Source organism: Patella vulgata, chromosome 7 (assembly GCF_932274485.2).
Source record: "Patella vulgata chromosome 7, xgPatVulg1.2, whole genome shotgun sequence".
Classification (NCBI taxonomy): Eukaryota; Metazoa; Mollusca; class Gastropoda; family Patellidae; genus Patella; species Patella vulgata.
This window is the reverse complement of record NC_065885.2, coordinates 46,128,610-46,152,492: the sequence shown is the minus strand read 5'-3', so window position 1 is coordinate 46,152,492 and position 23,883 is coordinate 46,128,610. Positions and strand designations below refer to the sequence as shown.

At 38.1% G+C, this 23,883-nt stretch overlaps 1 protein-coding gene across 1 annotated transcript in view; it reads right to left on the bottom strand.

Annotated features, from left to right (window-relative positions):
- LOC126828350 (nuclear pore membrane glycoprotein 210) overlaps nucleotides 1-23,883 on the bottom strand; it is a 398,410-nt gene that overhangs the window by 32,326 nt on the left and 342,201 nt on the right. Inside the window, exon 31 of the mRNA XM_050558065.2 lies at nucleotides 5,772-5,903. Coding sequence (XP_050414022.1) covers nucleotides 5,772-5,903 — 132 coding nt within the window. The remainder of the gene's footprint in view (nucleotides 1-5,771; nucleotides 5,904-23,883) is intronic.

Here is a 23,883-nt window from a genome sequence, read left to right as displayed (position 1 = left end):
TGGAACCATCAAATTTCGCTAAAGTTGTGATTTACATGCCTAATTTCAAGATGGCGTTCAAAATGGCCGCCGTTTACACTAAATTCTGCTTATTTCGATACAGTAGTCCATACAATGATATTGGAAATAGATGTAAAAACAAGATATCTGATTAAAATATTGTTCTGGTCACGTGGTATGAACAAGTCCTAAACAAATCTATATAACTATAGTGGAACCACGTTAGTTATTGTTCAGTGTCATTGTATGAACGAAAAAAATGCAAAAAGTCACATGGTGTATAGGTGTAGTTTTAGCAACCGACATCAAATGTCTTCACACTCCTCATGTATCCCTGGTTGGCTTGTTTTGTAGTTGTAAATGAAAACCCAGCATGCACAGAATTCTGTACATGGGATATTGTTTTTGCGACAACTACACCTTCCTTCACATCAAGATTTACATCCACACTTGATCAGGTGCAGTATTGCCTCAGGAGCTGGTGGATTCAAACATTGAACGGGAGAGAAGTGACTTGAACCTGCGTCAAATGTCCAACCAAATTCAGCAGGTGCTCGGAGGCATGGGTGATTTTTATCAGCTTTCTTCCAAATCATGGCTATGTAGTGTGCACGCCAAATATGTGAGTCCAGTGAACCAGAAGTTGGTGGAAGGTTTTCTCCTTCGGCTGCACGATTTGAAAAGAGGAACCATGCAGCGAAGCTCTTTCGCTGTTGTGTGGATTTTTGATCGATACAGCACACAAACAAAACGTTTCAGCCGAGAGCATACATCAGACGGCAGATTGGTGTCATTTCCAAGCATTGCTAGTGCATCCAGGATCCCATCGTCACAAGACATGAATGCCTTGAAGCACCAGTCTTTGGTTCTGCCAGCAAATATACCAGACACGTCGGAGCCTGTCAGAGCATGAAGACCCAACAGTGCAGAAGCGCGCTTTTGTCCTAAGCTGTTGTATATATTACAGACAGATATGTTCCTTTTCAGCCTGCCCTTTCCAGTGAGAAAGACTGTAGAAACTGGCAAGTGTGGATAAGTAGCAACAAGACATCCGTATCTGGAGAACTGACCACAAGCTCTGCATCATGGGGAGCACCTATCGCTTGCAGTATGAGCAACGTGTCTGCCTCTTCTTAGCTGGGAGTGAGAAGTGAGTCTGGAATATCAACATTGCCCTTTGTTTGTGTTCCTGAGGTCACCATAAATTTATTCAGTCTGTTGTTTGAGCTCCTGCTGTGGCATTCAACCTTGTCGGTGAGCTCTGCTTTGGTTTGGATATCCTAGAGAAACTCCGTCAGAGAAATATTCTTGATTAAAGTGGTGTCCTTCACATGGTAATATGTTGACTTTCCCTTGGTCCTCTTTGTCCTCTTCTTTTCCTTGAGTGATGTTTTCATGTACCTGTCAAACACCAATCTGACCTCATCATAGTTTGCAGCTATGTTACAGACTATCGCCAGAAAGGAGTCTGCAAAATCTTGACACGTCTTTATTTGGTCAGTCTTGGTAACCGAGTTTACCACAGTCATTCCGTCGATGATGACTACTCGATATGTTGATGGCTGATTTGTCTCCACATCTGTTTGTTCTACTGTTGTAGCTGCTACTTGTAGTGGTACATGTACTGAATGATTGCCAGATGGCTCACTTTCTGTTGCCTCGTTTCTGTTCTGCGTTACTACTGAGTTTCTCAAGATGATGCAGTATCGAATCCTTATCATAGGCTAGCAGAAGAGACCCACCTGAAGCAAATAAGGATCGCGGTACCACACCAAACTCGTAAGTTCCAATGCACTCCACCAGGTCAAGTTCTGGTCGACTTCTGGAGATAACAATGAAGTGCTGCAAAAGTCCTCGCTCTTCTTTGATCTTGACCACCTTGTCCCCTACTCTGATTTCGGTTGATGCATTAGCGCTTTTGAAAGTTCCAAGTTTCTTTTTGGTCATTTTCTCCCACACAGAGAGTTTCCCTTCTGTCAGGTGTTCAGTGACGAAACCTCCAAACATCTGTTGACCAATCTCATCACGGCGAAGGATGTCATTGGCAACAGTTTCATTCATCACTGACTTGGTGAGCAGGTTGTATATCTCATCCTCGTCAGCAGATTCAAATGGGTTCCCATGCTGATGAAATACTGCACTGAGATTGACTGCATTTTGTGTGACACGAGAGAGCTTTCCTCCTGTGAGTTCATGGTGTTATTGTGTTCTTTTCTCATTGTTGCCAGTGTAGTATGTTTTTTTCAAATTCGTGTTGTAAATTTGACAGTTCAGGTGCAATGAGAAAGTACTTGTCCAGTGACTTTTCGTTCTGAGTGATTCCTACTATCCCACCAATGACTGAGTTCACGATTCTCTTGTTCTATCCCATGGTCTGGACCTATTGATGTGAATCCAGCCAAGCCTTTGGTGACACAGAAGTTGCCCTTCTCAAACTCGGCCCATATTTCAAGATGATCTTTTTCTGTTTCTTGCATCATAGATATGTACAGTGGCATCAGACGTGCATAATTTAAATGGTCGGGGGCAAAGAAGTACTATTGTTACTATGGAGATAAGAGTGATCACGTGATATCATCGGGTTCCTCATTGAAAGTCTATCTATATTGCTAAACGGCGGCCATTTTGGACGGCATCTTGAAAGTAGGCATGTAAATCACAACTTTAGCCGAACTTGGATGGTTCCATTGTCTTTCTTGTGTCAGAAAACCTATATTTAGATACTTTGTTTGGCATCATATCATGTGTACTTGCGAAGATATTGAATTATTGCTGAACGGCGGCCATTTTGGACGTCATCTTGGATTTCGGACCTCTAGAATGTGAAAAAAAATGGCACCCCAATTTTTTTAAAAACTTATGATAACTTCTTTCAGAATCAATTGAGGTTTTGTTATTACCCAAAAAATGACACGAATATTTATTTCATGACAAATGAGTCTACACTAACTGCTTGTGTCGAAAAATAAGTAATTCCGCTTGAATAATCAGGGCTCAAAATTCACAAAAGCCATTGCTGTCGTAAACATGGGAATGTCTTTAACATCAACGGCCAAAAATTGCTGTTGTAAATTTCGGAAAAGATCGGTTGCCAGGCAACGAAACATACGCCCACAGCAGCTAAATCATACGAGCATATTTATTCTTTTGTAGGTAATTAGGGGCATTTAAATAATAGACAATTTCATGCAGATGACATTATAATTTTTGTTGTTTGAGGGTTCACAAGGTTCTAAAAACTAAAACAAGGGCCGTAACTGTAACTGTTGAAATTCGACAGGCTTTTTCGTCTTACTAATTTAAATAATGCATATAATAAATTTCATACAGATTGGATGATAACTTTTGTCGTTCGAAAGCGTTCACATGGTTCAACAAAGTAAAACAAGGGCCATAACTCTAGAAGTAATTGCTGACATTCAATAGGCTTGTTCATTTCACTAATTTAAATGATGCATGTGAATTCATACAGATTGGGTGATAACTTTTGTCATTATAACTTTTGTCGTTCAAGTGTTCACAAGATTTAACAAAGTGAAACAAGGGCCATAACTCTAGATGTAATTAATGGAAATTTGCTGAGACTCAATAGGCTTGTTCGTTTAACTAATTTAAACGATACATATAAATTTCATACAGATCAGTACACAAGTACAACAAAGTGAAACAAGAAACAAGGGCCATAACTCATGGCATAATTAACAGAAATTGCTGAAATTCAATAGGCTTCTTCGTTGCACTAAAAGATGCATATCAATTTCAAACAGATCGGATGATAATTAGAGCATTCACAAGATTCAACAAAGTGAAACAAGAGCCATAACGCTAGATGTAATTAGATGTAATTAGCTGAATTTCAATAGGCTTCTTTGTTTTACTAATTTAAATGATGCATATAAATTTCATACAGATCGGATAATAACTTTTGTCGTCAAAGCATTCACAAGGTACAACAAAGTGAAACCAGCGGCTGCCAGGCAGGATACGCCCACATTTTGCAAGAGATGGATAGAGAACAAGCTAAAAACAAACGTGATTTTTTGTATAATCAGGGGCAATAATCCAGGAAGTTATGGCCTGAAATGTGCAAATATCAAAAGGGACAGAGATCTTTGGGATATAAAGATATGTTTTAAGTTTCATCAAAAAGCGGATAAAAATTGTGACCTCTAGAGGGTCCACAACCATCGTATTACACACTTCTACACAAATTGCATACAAAGAGCGGCCATTTTGTAGGGCAGTTTTATTTCGATTTTCCAGAAATACGAATTCAACCTTCATTATGGTGGATTGGTGATGTATTTAAAAAGTTTTTTAAATCAGAAAAAAATGGTGACCTCTAGAGAATCTGCAAGCTAAAAATGCGATTTTTTGAACAATCATAGGCCATAATCCAGGAAGTTAAGTTCGGGTATTGACACGTTTTTTTTTAAATTGTATAAAAATTGTGACCTCTACAGAGACTACAAGTTAAAAACATGATTTTTTGTTCAATCATGGGCCATAATTCAGGAAGTTACAATCCGATATGCGCGAATATAAAAAGGAACCAATATCTTTGGGTTATTAACATGTATTTCAAGTCTCATCGAAATTGGATTAAAATTGTGACCTTTAGAGGGTCCACAACATTGATTTACCAGACGTTTACACTATTTGCCTACGAGCGGCGGCCATTTTGTCCGGCAGTTTTGGCCTGATTTTCATGAAATTCGAACTCAACAAACATTACGGTGTAACGGTGATATATTCGAATGGTTTTTTTTTTAATTGTTACCTCTAGAGGGACCACAAGCTAAAAACGCGATTTTGAGTACTATCAGAGGCCATAATTCAGGAAGTTATGATCCGATTAGCGCGAATTTCGAAGGGAACCAATATCTTTGGGTTATAAACACGTATTTCAAGTTTCATCAAAATTGGATCAAAATTGTGACCTTTAGAGGGTCCACAACATTGATTTACCAGATGTTGACACTATTTGCGTACGGTGTAACGGTGATATATTCGAAAGTTCTAGAGGGACAACAAGCTAAAAACGCGATTTTGCATACAATCAGGGGCCATAATTCAGGACGTTATGGTCCGATATGCGCGAATATTGAAAGGATCCGAGATCTGTGGGTTATAAACATACATTTCAAGTTTAAACAAAATGGGAACATGATTTTTCGTACAATCAGGGGCCATAATCCATGAAGTTACAGCTTCTTTGTTTTACTAATTTAAATGATGCATATCAATTTCATACAGATCGATTGATAACTTTTGTCGTTAGAGCATTCACAAGGTGCAACAAAGTCAAACAAAGGCCATAACACCAGAAGAAATTAATGGAAGTTATTGAAATTAAATAGGCTTCTTCATCTCACTAATGCAAACAACATATATCAATTTCAAAACAATCAGAGGATAAATGTAGACGGTGTATAAAAATGGCTTTGGTGTTGAACAAAATGGCCTTAGAGAGGCTTGCTGTCTACAGGCATTTTTCCAAAAATGGCCTTAGATACAGATCAGCGAATTTTAAGCCCTGATATTGACAATTATTTGGGAATTCTCAGTAATACTGAATGAAAACTAAAACTATACTATTTATTTAAAACAGAGCGTACAGGAAATGAGGCTCCTTCATGCTTAATTTTGTGTATGTGTGTTCCCTTTGAAATTGACTTGCATTTTGCAAGACAGACTTATCAAAACTGTCCAAACCAGTGAATTACTAATTTCAAGAATCTCAGAAAAACAAAAGACAAAACAATAAATACCTGTTCATATATTGTATGTAATACTATAGGCTCTCTACTATTATAAGACCATGTAAAGATAAGAGGTAATATGGCACTACCAAATGTAAATGGTGTTTCTTGTTCTGTTAAACCAATAGCATAGACTGGCATCTGCAAAAAAGATAAATATTAATACATTTTTTCAGTAATTTCCAAAATAACTCTTGAAGTAATGAATGTAAATGGTTCATAGTCAACAGAGAGGTTCCGCAACCAGTACGAACTTCAAATTTTTTGTGTGCAGACGTCATCACTTCATGTGTTGTCATTGACATAAGCAGCATTCAGTTCGTCCATTTTCTACGAAGATTTCTGGAAAAGTTCCAGGTTAAAAAAATGAGGTACGTAATCGTGATTTTCTCGCTGATTTGTGGATGAAATTCATATTTTTGCGGTTTTATAGAAAGCTTGAACATTTACAGTTCAGTAGAAGGTTGATCAGCGTCAAAGTGGTTGGCAATTGTTCTGATTTTGGGCAAACTTTCCTGTGAAATTTTTTTTTTTTTGACAGTCTTCCATGAGATCGAATCATCTCGAATTTGATAAAAACACATTGCAATGGGCTTCTTGAGGACTAAAATTTGATTTGATTTGATATTTTGTATTAAACCAAACTAAACAGTGTTATTCATTGTTTCAAGGGAGCCACAGTGGCTAAGTGGGTAAGACACTGGCTCGCTAGCCTGTCCCGTGTTTGATCATTGGCCGAGAAAGTTCATCAGGATTTTCCTACGGTTTACCTTTGTCAGTGGTGCAGGACGAAAGATCCTGTGGCAGTTGGAATTCAATATAAGAGTGCCGTTGCCCAGGCAAAATTTCCCCCATAGCACACGGTATGGCATATGCCAGTCTTCATTAGCCCAGTCAGAGCAGAACAGTAGGATGTTAAACCCCATTTCATTTATTTCTTATTTCAGGTGAACCAACATGGTTGACGCTGAGGACAACAAAGGTGTGAATGGTTCTGCAAATACTATGAGGGGTGATTGATAAGTAGTGAGCCTAACACAGAAAGAAACAAGAAATTTAAATCAAATGCATTTATTTTTCAACATAGTCATAGTCCCCCTTCAGTGTAATACACTTCTGCCATTGGTGCTGCAGAGCCTTTATTCCAGTTCTGTAGAAGTCTTTGTCTTGGGTGTTTAGAAAATCATCCACAGCGGCAATGACGTCATCGTCAGACGGGAAATGCCTACCGGAAAGACATTTCTTCAGAGCAGGAAACAGATAGAAGTCTTAGGGAGCTAAATCAGGAGAGTAGGGTGGATGCTGAAGAAGTTGAAAACCACAGTCATGGATTGCTGACATGGCGACAGCTGATTTGTGCACTGGCGCATTGTCCTGGTGGAAAATCACACCTTTGGTCAGCTTTCCTCGTCTTTTGGTCTTAATTTCTTGCATCAACTGCCTTATAAGTGCTGTATAGTATCTACCGTTAATTGGTCAACCCTTTTGGAGGTAATTCACCATGAGAACACCCTCAGAATCCCAGAATACTGAGGCCATCACCTTTCCTGCCGATGAAACAGTCTTTGCCTTCTTTGGGGTCAGAGACATCACATGTTTCCACTGTTTTGACTGCTCTTTTGTTTCTGGCTGAAAGTGGTGGACCCAAGTTTCATCCATAGTAACAATTTGTTTTAGGAAACGGTCAGGATCAGTTTCAAATAAGGCTCGATCCTCTTCTGACATGATGTGTCTTGAACGCTTTTGATCAGGCGTCAAAAGATTTGGCACCCATCGTGCTGAAACCTTTGTCATTTCCAAAGTTTCAGTGATAATAGAATGAACTCTCTCCTGGCTAATACCAACTACCCCAGCTATGAATCGTTCAGTAACTCGCCGGTCATTCATTATCAGATCATGGATTTTTTGTACCATTTCAGGTGTTGACACAGTTTTTGGTCGACCATGGCGTGGTTCGTCTTCAATGCTGTAATTCTTCGTGTTTGCCAAGGGTCTTATGATAAAGAGACAGGACAATATGCCTGTAATTCTCGCCCCAAAAACACTTGAAGGGGCAATTCAATCGATTAAATGGTACAAGCATAACAGTATTGCTATATTTGGTTGTACAGGCTGTCGTGAGACGCCTAGTCCTAACAGAGACGGTTTCGCCCAAGTCTGAAGGAATGGAAACTTGTATGCAATGTGTTGAAAAACGTTCTATTAAGCTTGAGACTACTTTAAACACTTTAGTTGTGAAATTCGACGATTTAAATGTACGGTTTAATAAACTTGCAAACTTTGTACCCGCGCGGACATTTCCCCTGCATATATCAACACCCGAGGGGTGATCAAAAGTTCCAGGATACCAGCTCGACTGGTGTCGATATAAGAATTGACTAAATTAATACTACGAAAGTCGAGGAAACGTGCGAGTTATCTACGTCTATCCGTAGGATACATTCAGATTCTATGTATAAGCTTGATTTAAAGGTACAAGGTCAACAAATGTCTCCTATTCTAGATACGGGTAGTCAAGTGACGATACTTTCGGATCGCCGATATGAAGAATTAGGGGATAAACCGCCGAAAATTAAAGACGTACAATTGCATACGGCAGGTCGTCAGTTAAACTTTCCTGGATTCATTGTCGGACCGGCTTACTTAAGATTTAGATAATTTCCATAATTCGCTTGCGCGTAGGGGTCTTTAGCAGTGGGAGGAAACCGGAGGACCCGGAGAAAACCCACGAAGTTGGACAGGCGACACGTACAACCGGGGATTCGAAACTTAAGATTTAGGTTAGATCATTTATATGTAGCTCCTATTGAAGATGATATGCTATTAGGTCTTGATTTTATGCGGGGAAATAAAGTGCATATTGACATGTTAAATGAAAATTGGTGACGATGTTTTTAACTTGTTCTATGGTAATTTCGATGAGCAATTCCAGAATGCTGATTTATCGGTGGCTAAGACAATAGTAGTTCCACCGATGTCTGTAGCTCGTGTTCGGTGTAATATAAATTAAAGTTTATCGAGATACATGGTGGAGCCGTTAAAACACCCGAAGTTATTAATTGCATGTTCTATACACTCAGATATTGAAACAGAATTTCCACACATTTGTTTGATCAATCCATCTGACGACAGGGTAGTACTAGAAACGAATGAATCCATAGCTAAGGCCGTTGAGTTTGGGGAAAATGATATTGTTAATCCATTACCGCCAGATATTAATCAATCGGGTTCAATAAATTCAGACAAAATACCCGAGCATTTAGTCGATTTGTTTGATCATTCAAAGAAAATATTATCGAGAGAGGATCAATTAAGGCTTGAGAATTTGTTAATCGAATATCAGGAAGTTTTCGCGAAGCATCAGTTTGATTTGGGGAATTTGACTGCAATGGAATACCTCATTGAAACGAATGACACTAAACCAATTAAACAGCCTATAAGACGTACACCCGTTTGTTTTGCAAAGGAGGAAGAGGAACATTTAAAAAAAATGTTAGATGCGAAAGTCATTCAACCGTCAAACTCAGATTGGGCATCTCCTCCTGTCTTAATCCGTAAAAAAGATGGAACGGTCTGATGGTGTATAGATTACCGGAAATTAAATTAAATTCCGGCAATATGGCATGAAATTGAAGCCTAAGAAATGCGAATTGTTTCAGCAGGAAGTCAAATTCCAGGGCCGTATGGTCAGTCAAAATGGTCTAAAAGTGGGTAATAATTTAACAAAGACCGTCAAGAAATGGATGGTTCCCACTTGTACTAAGGAAGTCGAATCCTTCTTGGGCTTTGCAAACTATCATAGAACCGTTATCAAAGATTTCGCTAGAATCACTATACCGTTATACGCCATTACCGGTAAAAAAGCATTTATATGGGGTAATAAACAACAGATTGCATTTGATCAACTTAAACATTTGCTCGTAACAACTCCGGTGTTAGTGTTGCCTACGGAAAATGATACCTTCATTCTCGACTGTGATGCAGGCATGAACGCCATTGCCGCCGAATTATCACAGATACAAAACGGCCAAGAAAGAGTTATCGCCTATAGCAGTTTTTCCCTTTCACCCGAGCAGTGACGTTACTGTACAACAAGACAAGAACTTTTGGCAATTGTAGGGTTCACTAGACAATTTCGACATTATTTGCTTGGGAAACCTTTAATAGTAAGAACTGACCATGCCAGTTTAACCTGGATGTTACGTTTTAAACACCCGACAGGACAACTCGCCCGCTGGTTAGAGGAATTAGGTCAATATTACATGACGGTCGTACACCGTGTACACCGTAAAGCGAATTTACATATCAACTCAGATGCTTTAAGTCGTATGAAACTAAAGGATAAACCGTGCGACAATTTTAACATAGACGTCAAATTAACAGATTTACCGTGCGGTGGTTGTTGCTATTGTCAAAGAGCTCAAAGGAATTGGATAGAATTTGCTACAAAAGTAGACGATGTAATACCGTTACCATATAAGTCTGGTATTAAGCGCAATTTACTGTTAGACAAAAATATCAGCGATGACCCCGTTAGTATAACGGTTACAGGGTATCCGAAGGACCCCCGGATAAACGTCGTAACTATTGATGAAGTTGAGGGCGATGACGTAGTAGGCGAGGGGATTTCCCTAACTGACTATTCTGCGGAGACGATCAAAACTGCTCAATTTAATGATCAAGATTTAGAGATTATTCTGACTAGGCTGAATACGGGAATCGAACCGGAAGAAAGCGATTTAACCTTAAAAAATCCGGCGGTAAAACATTACTGGATTAATCGTAATTTATTTCTTTTGGATAATGGTGTTCTTTGCGTAAAACGACCTAGTAATCTATATATACATAAATAGAAACAAATATCACAGAGATTATCAATTAAAAACAAATATCACAATACTTTATGTATATATAACTAAAATACATCAAATGAAAATTACAAATATATAATTAAAATTTTGAGTAAAAATTTGTCTCTTTTAAAAAATCTAGTAATCTACAATATAGACCCGGTTGGGCAAATAATTGATATAAGGACTGGCAACGGTAATGATTAGATCTAATATCCTTAAGATGCTTGCACTCAATCAAAATGTGCTTAACTGTCAAAGGAACATGACAGTGTTCACATTCTGGTTGAGGCTCTCGCTTTAAGATGAAAATGTGAGTTATAAAAGTATGACCAATGTGAGAGCGACACAAAACAACTTCATCCCTCCTGTTAGTTCTATAGGAGTTGGGCCAATCTCCTAAGAGAGGCTTAATGTGATGAAGTTTGTTAGTGCCTGCAAGATCCCACAACCGTTGCCAACGGCCATAAATTAAATGATTAATTGAATGTTTAAAATCCTTATATGGAATTAAAAAGGGTGATTGAGGAAGATCTAAAGCAGCTTTGGCAGCAAAATCTGCTTGATCATTCCCCCTTATATCTACGTGACTGGGGAGCCAGCAAAAGACGACGTCTTTGCTGTCAAACTTGTAAGATAGTAGCAGACGATAAACATCTGCTACTAATTGGTGTTCAAGCTGTTTGTTGTTAATTGCTTGAAGCGAGGACAGAGAATCAGTAAAGATAATATATTTTAAAGACGAAGAGGATTGTATGAACTCAAAGGCCTGAAGAATGGCCTGGAGCTCAGCTGTAAATATTGAAGCAGCAGGTGGAAGACACAGGAATGGTCTCAGGTTGGCGTCACGGTAGCCGAGGCTACCCGATCACCATCTTTAGAACCATCTGTGTAAATAGGAGCATAATCACCATACTTAGACCTTAACTCTCTAAAGAGAGATTGGAACACCGTAGAGCTAGTATCTCTCTTTTTGATTTGAGTTAGATCGAAATCGATCTTTGGGGGGGATATAGCCCACGGTGGAGTCCTAAAGACAGGAGTATTCGCAATACTGTCGCCTCAAACAAAAGGGGTTGAATGCGAATACCGAATGATGGAATAACATTAGTCTTCACCAGATACAAATGCTCATGAAGAGGGCTAAATATGGTGTTAAATGAAATGTGATTCGGAAGTGATGCAACTTTCGTAGCATACTGCAGGGCCAGTTTATCACGTCTGTTGTGCAATGAGGGCTCATGCGCCTCGACGTATAAACTGTCCACTGGAGATGTACGAAATGCTCCTAAACTGATTCTAAGTCCCTGGTTGTGTATGGTGTCGAGCTCTTTGAGATAAGACTCGCGAGCAGACCCATACACAATACACCCATAATCGAGTTTTGATCTAATTAATGCTCGATATAAACGGAGCAAGACCTTAAGGTCTGCTCCCCAGTCAGTATTTGATAGGACTCTCAATATGTTGAGGGCTTTCAGACATTTCTTTTTGAGGTTTTTAATGTGGGGGATAAATGATAATTTCTTATCAAATATCAGCCCCAGAAATTTGGTTTCATCCACAACTGGAAGGCGATTGCCATCCAAGTATAGTTCTGAATCTGGATTCAAACCTCGTTTCTGACAGAAATGCATGCAGACAGTCTTGGATTTCGATTTTCGAAATCCATTTTCGGTTGCCCATTGTTGAAGTGAATTCAAACAAAGCTGCAACTTACGTTCGATTATCCGCATGTCTGTAGAATCATAGCACATCTGAAAGTCATCAACATAAAGAGCGCTGTTTGTACCTGGTTTAAGGCACGCTGGGATTGTATTAATTTTAATTGCAAAAAGAGTAGGAGATAATATGCTTCCCTGAGGAACTCCCATTTCCTGAGGAAATGAGTCCGAGAATATTGATCCCAGTCGTACCTTAAATGACCTATCTTCCAGGAAATTTTTAATGAAGATAGGTAAGCGACCTCGTAGGCCGAGGTTATGGAGGTCGCGCATAATACCATGTTTCCATGTGGTATCATATGCTTTCTCCAGATCAAAAAAAATTGCAACTAAATGTTGCTTCTGGATGAAAGCGTCCCTGACGAACGTTTCAAATCGAACGAGATGATCAAGAGTGCTCCTTTGGGACCGAAATCCACATTGGAGGTCAGTGATGAGGTTGTTGGACTCAAGGTACCAAATAAGCCTTCGATTGATCAATCTCTCCATGGTTTTGCAAATACAGCTAGTTAAAGCGATCGGACGATAGTTGGTAGGATTCGTATGATCTTTGCCGGGTTTAGGGATGGGAATGATTGTGGCTTCATGCCACGAAGGGAGGAATTTCCCATCAACCCAAATCCGGTTAAAAAGATTCAGTAAAATTAAGAGAGTGGAAAAAGGTAAATGTTTAAGAATTTGGTAGTGAATTTCATCTGACCCAGTTGCAGTATCTCGAGCTCGCTTTAGCGAATCCCGAAGCTCTGCAATGGAAAAGGTATCATTATAGCATTCATCATTGCGGGACTTGAAATTAAGTCGCCTTTTCTCCTGTTGTTGTCTAATGCCTCGAAAGGCATCGGAGGAGAAATTGGATGATGAATTAAATGAAAAAGTACTGGCCAGAGAATTAGCAATATCAGGAAATGTTGTTAAGGTGGTATTATCAACATTCAAATGATTAACTGATAATGCCCTACTTTTACCTTTAATCCTACGAATCCTATCCCATACCGACTTAGATGTGGTACGGGAATTAATCCTTGACACGTAACCTTGCCATGAAGATTTCTTTGCTTGACGTATGGTTCTATGAGCCTTTGCCCGGACCATCTGGTAAGCCGCAATATTCTCCATGGAAGGATGGTTCTTTAATCGTCTCAGGATGCGATCACGCTCTTAAGGAGCGGATTTGCAATCATCGTTGTACCATGGTTTATTGAAACGTTTTGGTGTAGTCGTAGTTTTTGGAATCGCCTGCTCAGCTACATCTTGCAGAATTGAAGTGAATAAGGCCATGGGCTCATCTGCATCTTCTAACTCCTTTGTATCAAAAGAGAAGAGACACAAATATTCGAAAAGAGCCCAATCAGCCTTATGCAACTTCCACCTCTGAGGTTTTTTGACCGGAGAGGGACCATTATTATCAATCAAAATAGGAAAGTGGTCACTACCACATAGATCTTCATTAACCCTCCATGAAAAATCCTGAAACAGAACCGGAGAGCAAATGGTGAGATCTAGGGAAGAAAAAGAAGCTGTGGCAGGATGTAGATAAGTAGGCGAGTCATCATTTAATAAACACAAATTATTAAAGTTAATGAAGTCCGCTATTTGTTTACCTCTGTTGTTATCATCTGGACTACCCCAGAGTGAATGATGACCATTGAAATCTCCCATAATAATAAACGGGAGATATACAGAGCAGAGTGTTATAGGAATATGCAAAGTCACCCTAACTGCAACTGCCTGTAAAGGTGAGTTGAGGGTGACTTGACTCTGAGGGATATCTCCATTAAGAATAATAGAAACACCCCCATGAGCCCTACCATCACCAACTGAGTGATGATGGTAACCAACAAAATGCCTAAGAAAGTTTCCTGTAAACAAATAGCTAAAGGATTGTACTTTTGAATTAATAATTGAACTTTATTCAAATTTGGTTTTAAACCACGACAATTCCATTGAATAATGGAATTTACCATTGTCAGGGAAATTTAATTTTTGGCGGCTTACTGAGTGGGTCTACATGGACATCCACTACAGTAATGTCGTCCATCAGATCATCCCTATATTTATTGAAGAGAGTAATAGGGTTTTTTGAACCCTTAGATTCTTTCTCTCAAATTTTAAAAGATTTTTATAAGCAACGTATCAAACAACAGTTTTATTGGTATGGCATGATGGAGAATGTCCGCGGCTATGTCGCGTCTTGCAGTAGATTTCTTAGGGCCGTTACCAGTTACGCAGGCGGGTAATAAGTATATCTTGATGATGGTTGACCAGTTCTCAAAGTGGGTTGAATGTATTCCCCTACCATACCCCTAGATACCGCTACCAAAAAGGGGGTTATCTGCATCAAAACACGCAAGGGCGAAACCGTTTTAAATCACGACCATATAAAGTCTTGCCATGATAGGCAATTGCCGCCGTGGATATTGAGATTCCGTAGGAGATCGGAATCCAACATGACCATTCTGGTCGATAACCGGGACACCGACATTTACTGTATTTGTAGGAAACCGGATGACGGCAGTCCGATGATATGTTGTGACCGATGCGATGATTGGTTTCACTATCGTTGCGTAATTATAGACCAGGATTTGGATTGGGACGATAAGGAATATTATTGTCCGAACTGTCTTTAATTAGATTTTTAAGTTGACATAATGTCGAAATAAGGGGGGATGATTTTAAGTAATTCAATTACTCATTTACCGCATCTAACGGTAAAGGAAGTGTTAGTATTTTTTTTTTTTTTAGAAGATGAATGTTTCCGGACAAATTAATTGGCCGACAACTGGGAGCCGGAACTTATGGATTTGTGAAACGTTTTTTTTGACCATCGGACTGAAAGGGTGTGATTGGCTGAATGTTACAGTGTACATGTATACCGCTACCGGTATGATTCTGTGAGAGCGAGTTGTCATTTTTTCATAAGATTATTGGGGAATTTTTTAATAGGATTTTGTTTTTAGTTTGACGGTACCTCACCTGTAAAAGAAATGGGGGAGGAATGTTGTATTTTTGCTGATGACCGTAGCACATACAGTGTCTATTGAACGGGGCCCAGTTCAGTGACCGGGACTATAACAGACCAAACCTAACCAAGCTGCACAACATAGTTCCTGTATTACTACGCTGGGCTAAAAATAGATTGACCGTCTGCTCAGCAGTCTTCTTTCAATTAGCTTACACTTACAGAATACAAGTATCGACAACAGAAATAACACAGTTAATTACAGTAATTGGATTACTCTTAATTACGGACATTACTCGGCAGTCAAGTTGACTGGAAATTCTATAATATTTACACACTGGACCCTTTGTTCTGACTCAGGTGTTCAAGTTACTGATCAACCTGTAATGTGTTGTTTTAGCATGTGCACAGGTGATCATTTGGAGAAAACTAGGTGTTCATATAAATGAACACCCCAACATACTAACCCAGTGATTGTCCAATGCGTTCTCGCTATAATAGTTAACAAGCCAACAGTGAGGCTGATGTCCCCCGCCGAAATCCCCAAATAAATAGATGACACATATTAATTAATCGCACATCTATTTTTTTCCAAAGTATCGAGCAATCAAACTGATTATCAACTATACACTAAGTTTCATCACTCTCTATCAGATAGAATCAAAGTTATCTTGTCCCAAAGCAGGAAATTGCTTATCTCTGCTTAGCTTTAGCTCAATATGTTAATCATTGAACTCAGTCAAGACAAACATCTACATGAAGTTTAAACATTCTACCTCAATTAGAAGAAGAGTTGTTGAACTCAGTCAAGACGAACATCTACATCAAGTTTAAACATTCCACCTCAATTAGAAGAAGAGTTTGACCAATCAAAATGCTTATCACTCCTTAGCTTAAACAGAAAATGCTCATTATCGAACTTAGTCAAGTTATTGATGTGATAAAACTATACACCAAGTTTCATCACTCTCACTTAATTGGAACTAAAGTTATCGTGTCCCAAAGCATCAACCAATCAAATTGCTTATCTTTGCTTATCCTAAGCAGAAAATGCTCATCTTCACACTCCATCAAGGCATTGACCTAATAAACACCTACACCAAGTTTGAACATTCTAGCTCAATTAGAAGGAGGGTTATTGTATTCCAAAGTCTCAGCCAATCAAATTGCTTATCGCTCTGCTTACCCTGAGCAGAAAATGCTCATTATCGAACTTAGTCAAGGTATTGATGTAATGAAACTATACACCAAGTTTCATCTCTCTCACTTAATTAGAACTAAAGTTATCGTGTCCCAAAGCATCAACCAATCAAACTGCTTATCTTTGCTTACCCTAAGCAGAAAATGCTTATCTTCACACTCCATCAAGGCATTGACCTAATAAACACCTACACCAAGTTTGAACATTCTAGCTCAGGGCTTGCCACGAGACGCGAGTAATTACTCGCGCGCATGCTACGCTCGCGTAAAACCAAATTTACGTGAGTGATTAAGTACTCGCGCAAATATAAAAAATAATTTAATCAGAAATAATTGAATATCGTAATATAAAAAGCCGTAAACAATTTGTATGCCTTCATATCGATGCACTATTGCGCACGCGGCGTGTCTTTCCAGTGCCAACTGTTGTTACTAACAAGGCATTGACCTAATAAACACATACACCAAGTTTGAACATTCTAGCTCAATTAAAAGTTATCGTGTCCCAAAGCATCAACCAATCAAATTGCTTATCTCTGCTTACCCTAAGCGGAAAATGCTCATCTTCGAACTCCATCAAGGCATTGACCTAATCAACACATACACCAAGTTTGAACATTCTAGCCCAATTAGGAAGAGAGTTATCGTGTCCCAAAGCATCAACCAATCAAATTGCTTATCTCTGCTTACCCTAAGCGGAAAATGCTCATCTTCGAACTCCATCAAGGCATTGACCTAATAAACACATACACCAAGTTTGAACATTCTAGCTCAATTAGGAAGAGAGTTATTGTGTCCCAAAAAGTGTGACGGACAGACAGACGGACAGACAGACGGACAGACAGACAGACGGACGAACCCATTTTAATAGTCCCCTGCTTTCTTCGAAAGGCGGGGGACAAAAACTAGATAATGTAAAGGTGATTTGCTGAAAATTTCAGTCAAATTGATCCACTATGAGCCGAGAACGAAGCTTGTGAAATTTTCGCATAGTCTCAGTCATCATTAATATAAACAGCATAGTCTCGATTATCCACTGTTTTGATTTAATTATCAGTGGCCGTTAAGCGGCATATAGGAATCTAATCCAGCCAACATCGAAGGCTAGCCTTGACATCGAGAGTTTATTATGATCTGGATAAGTTAATTAATGTCTAATTGATAATTTAGATAACATTTCAGGCCTAAAGAAAGACTTGTAATAAGCAGATTTTGCTCTTGCATAATGCATGTTTAATTAAAAAGATAAATACATGTAGTTAAAACAATAAATAAATATTTTTTCAATGTAGATTGTGAAATAGTTTCATTAGCTAGAAAACGCATCCAATAGAATAAGGAACAAATACACAAAACCTAGCGAACTGGGATAAATTTCTGTTTGGTCATGATTTAGATAATTGTAATCTTGTAAAATACCTTTCCTACATCATCGCACATGCTATTTTTTTTCGCACATGGTTAGTTTATTCTGTGGCTGACAATTTGTGAATGTAAAACATATTCAAGTCAATGCAGCATACCCCATTCACACCAAATTGATATTACATTATTCACTGGTCTGTTGTGGATAGATTGCCAGGCAACGAAACATACGCCCACAGCAGCTAAGTCGCCCGGGCAGTCAATAAGGGGTGTCGCATATTTATTTCTTTTGTCGGTAAGGAGAGAGAAATGGGGTTTAACGTCTACTCGACAATACTAGGCCATTTCGTGACTCACATGGTTCAATTTTATTTCAAAAATTAGCAGTGGGAGGAAACCGGAGGACCCGGAGAAAACCAACGAGGTTGGACAGGCTACCCTACACTTTGTCACGTACAACCGGGGAATCGAAACCACGCCAGTTGACTCAATGACAGACCTTATAATCCAATGCGCACACGTTAACCATATATAATAAAATATAATTACGAATAACAATCACATTAAGTAATTGTCATACTTGTTTGGCTTTTAATTCTGCCCTATACTGACGTTGAGTACTCAAAACATTCAATATCAAGGGCCATAAATCTGGAAGTCATTATCGGAAATCATTGAAAATCAATAGGGTTCTTCATCTCATGACCATAATTGTTTAGCCTCCACAGCGTGGACACCTGACGGAATCGACGACAATATACGACATGTTGCCGTATAAAAAAAGTGTCGAAAAACGGAAATCAGCAAATACTATGAAATAGGCTTAAAATACACATTATCCATATATCAATCCACATTTCTTAAAATCGTATTAAAAAAAAACTGACATTGGAATGATCTGATTTGTATGCATCGTAAATAAACAGGTATACGCATAATCAGGTTATTGACCCACTCCCCAATCTGCTGAGTAAACAACAATATATTATGACGTGCAAAATAATGTATTGATACCTGTTATAGATGAATTGGTAAAATTATTTTGTGTGATAAAGGGTCTGTGATAAACTTGCGTCTCTCTCTTATCCGCCCATTTTCATTCACTCATTCAACTTCTTACACAAAGAATCCAGTGTGCAAGTCAGTTATCGACCTTCGACCCTCGGGGTCAAGTTAGATGAACACCCGAGCTCGGGTGTTCATCTAACTTGAACCCCTCTGTCTAAGTCAATAACCCTTACTGAACCAGCGGCTGCCAGGCAGGATATGCCCACATTTTGCAAGAGATGGATAGAGAACAAGCTAAAAACAAACAGGATTTTTTGTACAATCAGGGGCAATAATCCAGAAAGTTATGGTCTGAAATATCAAAAGGGATATAAAGATATATTTTAATATGTCAGAATCGGATAAAAATTGTGACCTCTAGAGGGTCCACAACCTTCATATTGCATACTTTTACACAATTTGCGTACAAAGAGCGGCCATTTTGTTGGGCAGTTTCATTTAGATTTTCCCGAAATTCGAATTCAACCTTTATTATGGTAGAATGGTGAAATACTTAAAAGGTTTTTAAAATTGGAAAAAAAAAATTGTTACCTCTCGAGACTCCGCAAGCTAAAAAGGTGAATTTTCGAACAATCCTGAGTAATAATCCAGGAAGTTACGTTCGGATATATGTGATTTTCAAAAGGAACCAAGATCTTAGTGTGTAATGGTATATTCACGTTTTTTTTTTAAATCGGATAAAAATTGTGACCTCTACAACAAGCTAAAAACATGATTTTTCATACAATCAGGGGCCATAATTCAGAAAGTTACTACCCGATATGCCTGAATATTGAAAGGAACCAAGATCTTTGGGTTATAAACATGCATTTCACGTTTCATCAAAATCAGATCAAAATTGTGACCTCTCAGAGAATACCAGATGTTTACACTAACTGTGTACGATGGGTGGACATTTTGTCTGGCAGTTTTGGCCCGATTTTCATGAGATTCTAACTCAACCAAAATTACCGTGTAACAGTGATATATTTGAATATTTTTTTAAATCGGATAATAATTGTGACATCCAGAGGGACCTCAAGCTAAAAACGCGATTTTTGGTACAATCAGGGGCCATAATTCAGGAAGTTACTATCTGATATTTGCGAATATGGGTTTCATCAAAATCAGAAGAAAATTGTGACCTCTAAAATGTCCACAACATTGATATACCATATTTTTAAGCTATTTGAGTACGAGGGGCAGCCATTTTGTCTGTCAGTTTTGGTCCGATTTTTACGAAATTCAAACTCAACCATCCTTAGGGTGTAACGGTGATATATTCAAACAGATTTTTAAATTGGTTAAAAATTATGACCGCTATAGGGTCCACAAGCGAAAAAAGTGATTCACAAGCTAAAAACACGATTTTTCGTACAATCAGGGGACATAATTCAGGAAGTTACGGTCAGATATGCGCGAATATCGAAAGAAAGGAACCGCGATCTTTGGGTCATAAACTTACATTTCAAGTTTCATCAAATTCAGAAGAAAATTGTGACCTCTAGAGGGTCCACAACCTTGATATACCATATTTTTACGTTATTTGAGAACGAGGGGCGGCCATTTTGTCTGTTAGTTTTGGTCCGATTTTCACAAAATTCGAAGTCAACCATTCTTAGGGTGTAACGGTGATATACTAAAACATTTTTTTAAATCGGATAAAAATTATAACCTCTTTAGGGTCCACAAGCTAAAAACGTGATTTTTCGTACAATCAGGGGGAACTTTGAACACTTTTTTGGTTTAAAACATTGCCACATTCAGGATTCTTATTTTTTTGTAACTTTTTTGTTATCAAAATATGGGGGTTTTGCAATACTGTCAATACATTAAATGTCATGATACCTGATACACTTTTTGTACATTTTTTAAAAAAAATAATGGTGTTCAAAGTTACCCTAAAAATGGGGTAACTTTGAACAAATAATTCACGTGATAGACTGATCAATGATGATGTTCCTCAGGGGTTTATTTGAACAATTGAATGAATTTTAAAAAATATTTCCAACATTAGCATACAAAAAACTTTAATCTCAATACTTGAACATGAAACAGTTTAAAATAGATGGACATATCATGCCACTTGTAACATTAACATAAAAAACAACAAAATTTTCATTAACTTGAAAAGAAATGATATCAAGAGCAAGCAGAAATTGTTATATCCCCCAATCATCTTCCATGTTCACAATTCTGTAAACACCTCTATTGTTTATAGGTTTTACATTTTTTTCTGGAATGATGTTTTTTACATTTTTCCACAAATACAAAACTTCATCCTTAGTGTTCGGCCATTTCCACCCTTGACCTTTACATTTCGTCAAAACGTTCACTACTGTACCAGTCTTTTCAATTGACGTGACTGTTCCTGGAAAATTAGAGCCCTCATAATGGACTTTAACAAAATTACCAACTGCAACTGCAATATTTATTGGTTCTTGTGTCTCTTCATTCCGTTCAGTTGGTGTACATTCATCAGTTGGTGTACATTCATCAGCCTCACTGCTAGAATTTTCATCAGAACTTGCAGAGTTACTTGGAACTTCTTCAGCAATGTAATCATTCAATCCGATGCTTTTACCTGGAGGAACATTTATTTTCTTCCTTCGTTTTTTAGGTTGCAAATCACCATCAACGCCTCTCATGCGTTTCAACATTCCAATGACTACATCAGATACTGTTTCTCTCACTGGTTCAGAATTGCTATTTGCTGCGACATCATCATTGTTTTTGTTAAAATCAGGGAGTCTTTCCAAAACCTTTGACTTCTGAAATCCTGACTGAATATTAATGCTGACTTCAACATTGTCTGGATACAACTGTTTGTACAGTTTGGTCAATAAGGAAGGAAAAACATCTTTACTAAGTGTTTTCGATTTGTTTCCACTGGCTTTCCACTCATCCATAATCTTACGCCATTTTTGCTTAAGTGGCCTGTAAAATGCCACATCAAGCGGTTGCATCATGTGGGTAGAATTTGCTGGTAAACATACAAATGATATATTGTGTAATTCCGCTTGGGATAAAACCTCGCTTGTGAAATGGCTGCTTAAATTATCGCCCAATATAACTTTTTTACCTGGTAAATTCTTTACACTGGGTATGAAGATTGACAAAAACCAGTCAGTAAAAGTGCAAGCGTCGAACCACCCACTTCGACTGCGATTGTACCGTGTTCCTTTTGGCCCACCCTCGGTCCATGTTGACCATAGATTTTCAGCCTTGTATACAACATAACTGGGTAGCATGACTCCTGCAGCTGAGCCACAAAACATAATTGACGTAGACGTCTTCGAACTATCTTTTATTCGTTCAGCATACTTGACACCACGCTTGAATAGACATTTTTTTACACCTGGATCATCCGCCAGATTGGTTTCATCATAATTAAAAATATTTGATGGTGGAACAGTAGGTTCACCATTTGGTATGTTCAAAGTTTCGGCCAAATTCTTAAAGTATGACTCAACAGCATCAACTGATACTGCAGCTCTTGAACGTTTTATGTTCTGGTAGGTTCTATATGTAAGCTGATCTTTGTACCGCTTGAAAAACGAAACAGCCCATTCTGTTGAAGGACAATTATTAACAAACTGGGGGACTTTCTTTCCTTTTGAAGCAAGATAATTTTTTGCTAAGATTCTGATGTCGAAATTATCAAAGGGGAAACCCCATTCCCCTACTACTTGGATATGTTTGACAAATGATTTTTCTTCTTCATCAGTAAAGACGGGAGGGTGACCTGGTTTTTTGTTATGTTTCTTGTTCAATCGACCAGTAGGTATACCAAAATGATGACTTGCTTTTCGTAATGACATTTTCTTTGATACAATTTGATTCACAGCTGTTTTTAAAGTGTCCTCTGTATAGTGTTTATATGCACGAGCATCGACCCGTCTTTTATAGGAGCGTGCCATATTACAATTAAAAATTCAAAACATTAAGGTTACTAAAAACTATTTTGGATCTGAAAAAACAAAAAATTGCATTATAAACTGTGTTAAGTATCTAGACCAATTTTTAATAGACATTTGTCTCGTGCTTTTCGAGATATTCCCTATGGGGTAACATTGAACAATGCTGTCAACATTCTTCAGTGGAATCCGAAAATAAACAAGAGTAAACATTTTATGCTTTGTTTTACAAATTCCAGATACTTTGTCATGCATTTTGGTTAAGTTTCTTGAAAATAGTCACGTAAGTTGTTTACATCTCATGAAAAGTTTGAAGTGTACAAAAAAAAAGAAATCTCACATGTTTCAACCACCATATTGAAAATGAGGTCTGCAGAGAAGAAAATTGTCATTAATTAATTCCATGTCATTATATTATGATTAGATATAGTCAAAAAACATTTTTCAGAAGCAGTCCATCACATATAATAATATTATGAAATTTCTTTAATGTGAAAAACAATATCCCAACTTTTCTGCGAAGAGTGTTCAAAGTTACCTCGGTGTTCAAAGTTCCCCCGGTTTACGGTGCGCGAATATTGAAAGGAACCAAGATCTTTAGGTTATAAACTTACATTTCAAGTTACAACAAAATCGGATAATAATTGTGACCTCTATAGGGTCCACAAGCTAAAACGTGATTTTTCGTACAAACAGGGGCCATAATCCATGAAGTTTCGGTCTGATACATGCCAATATCGAAAGCAACCGAGATCTTTTGGCGATAAACCTTTATTTCAAGTTTCGTCAAAATCGGATAAGATTTGTGACCTTTAGAGTGTCCACAAACAATTGTGGACAGACGGACGGACAGGGGCGACAAGATACGTCCACATGAAAATGTGGGAGTATAAAAACTGCCATATAAACCCCAAATCTCAGATTCCTTTAATTTGTGTTTACATAATGCACAATCTGTCAAAAACAAAACTGATGAATTGCGAGAATACATATATCATAATGATCTTGACATTTTTGTTTTAACTGAAACGTGGTTAAAGTCAACAGTCAACAGATAAC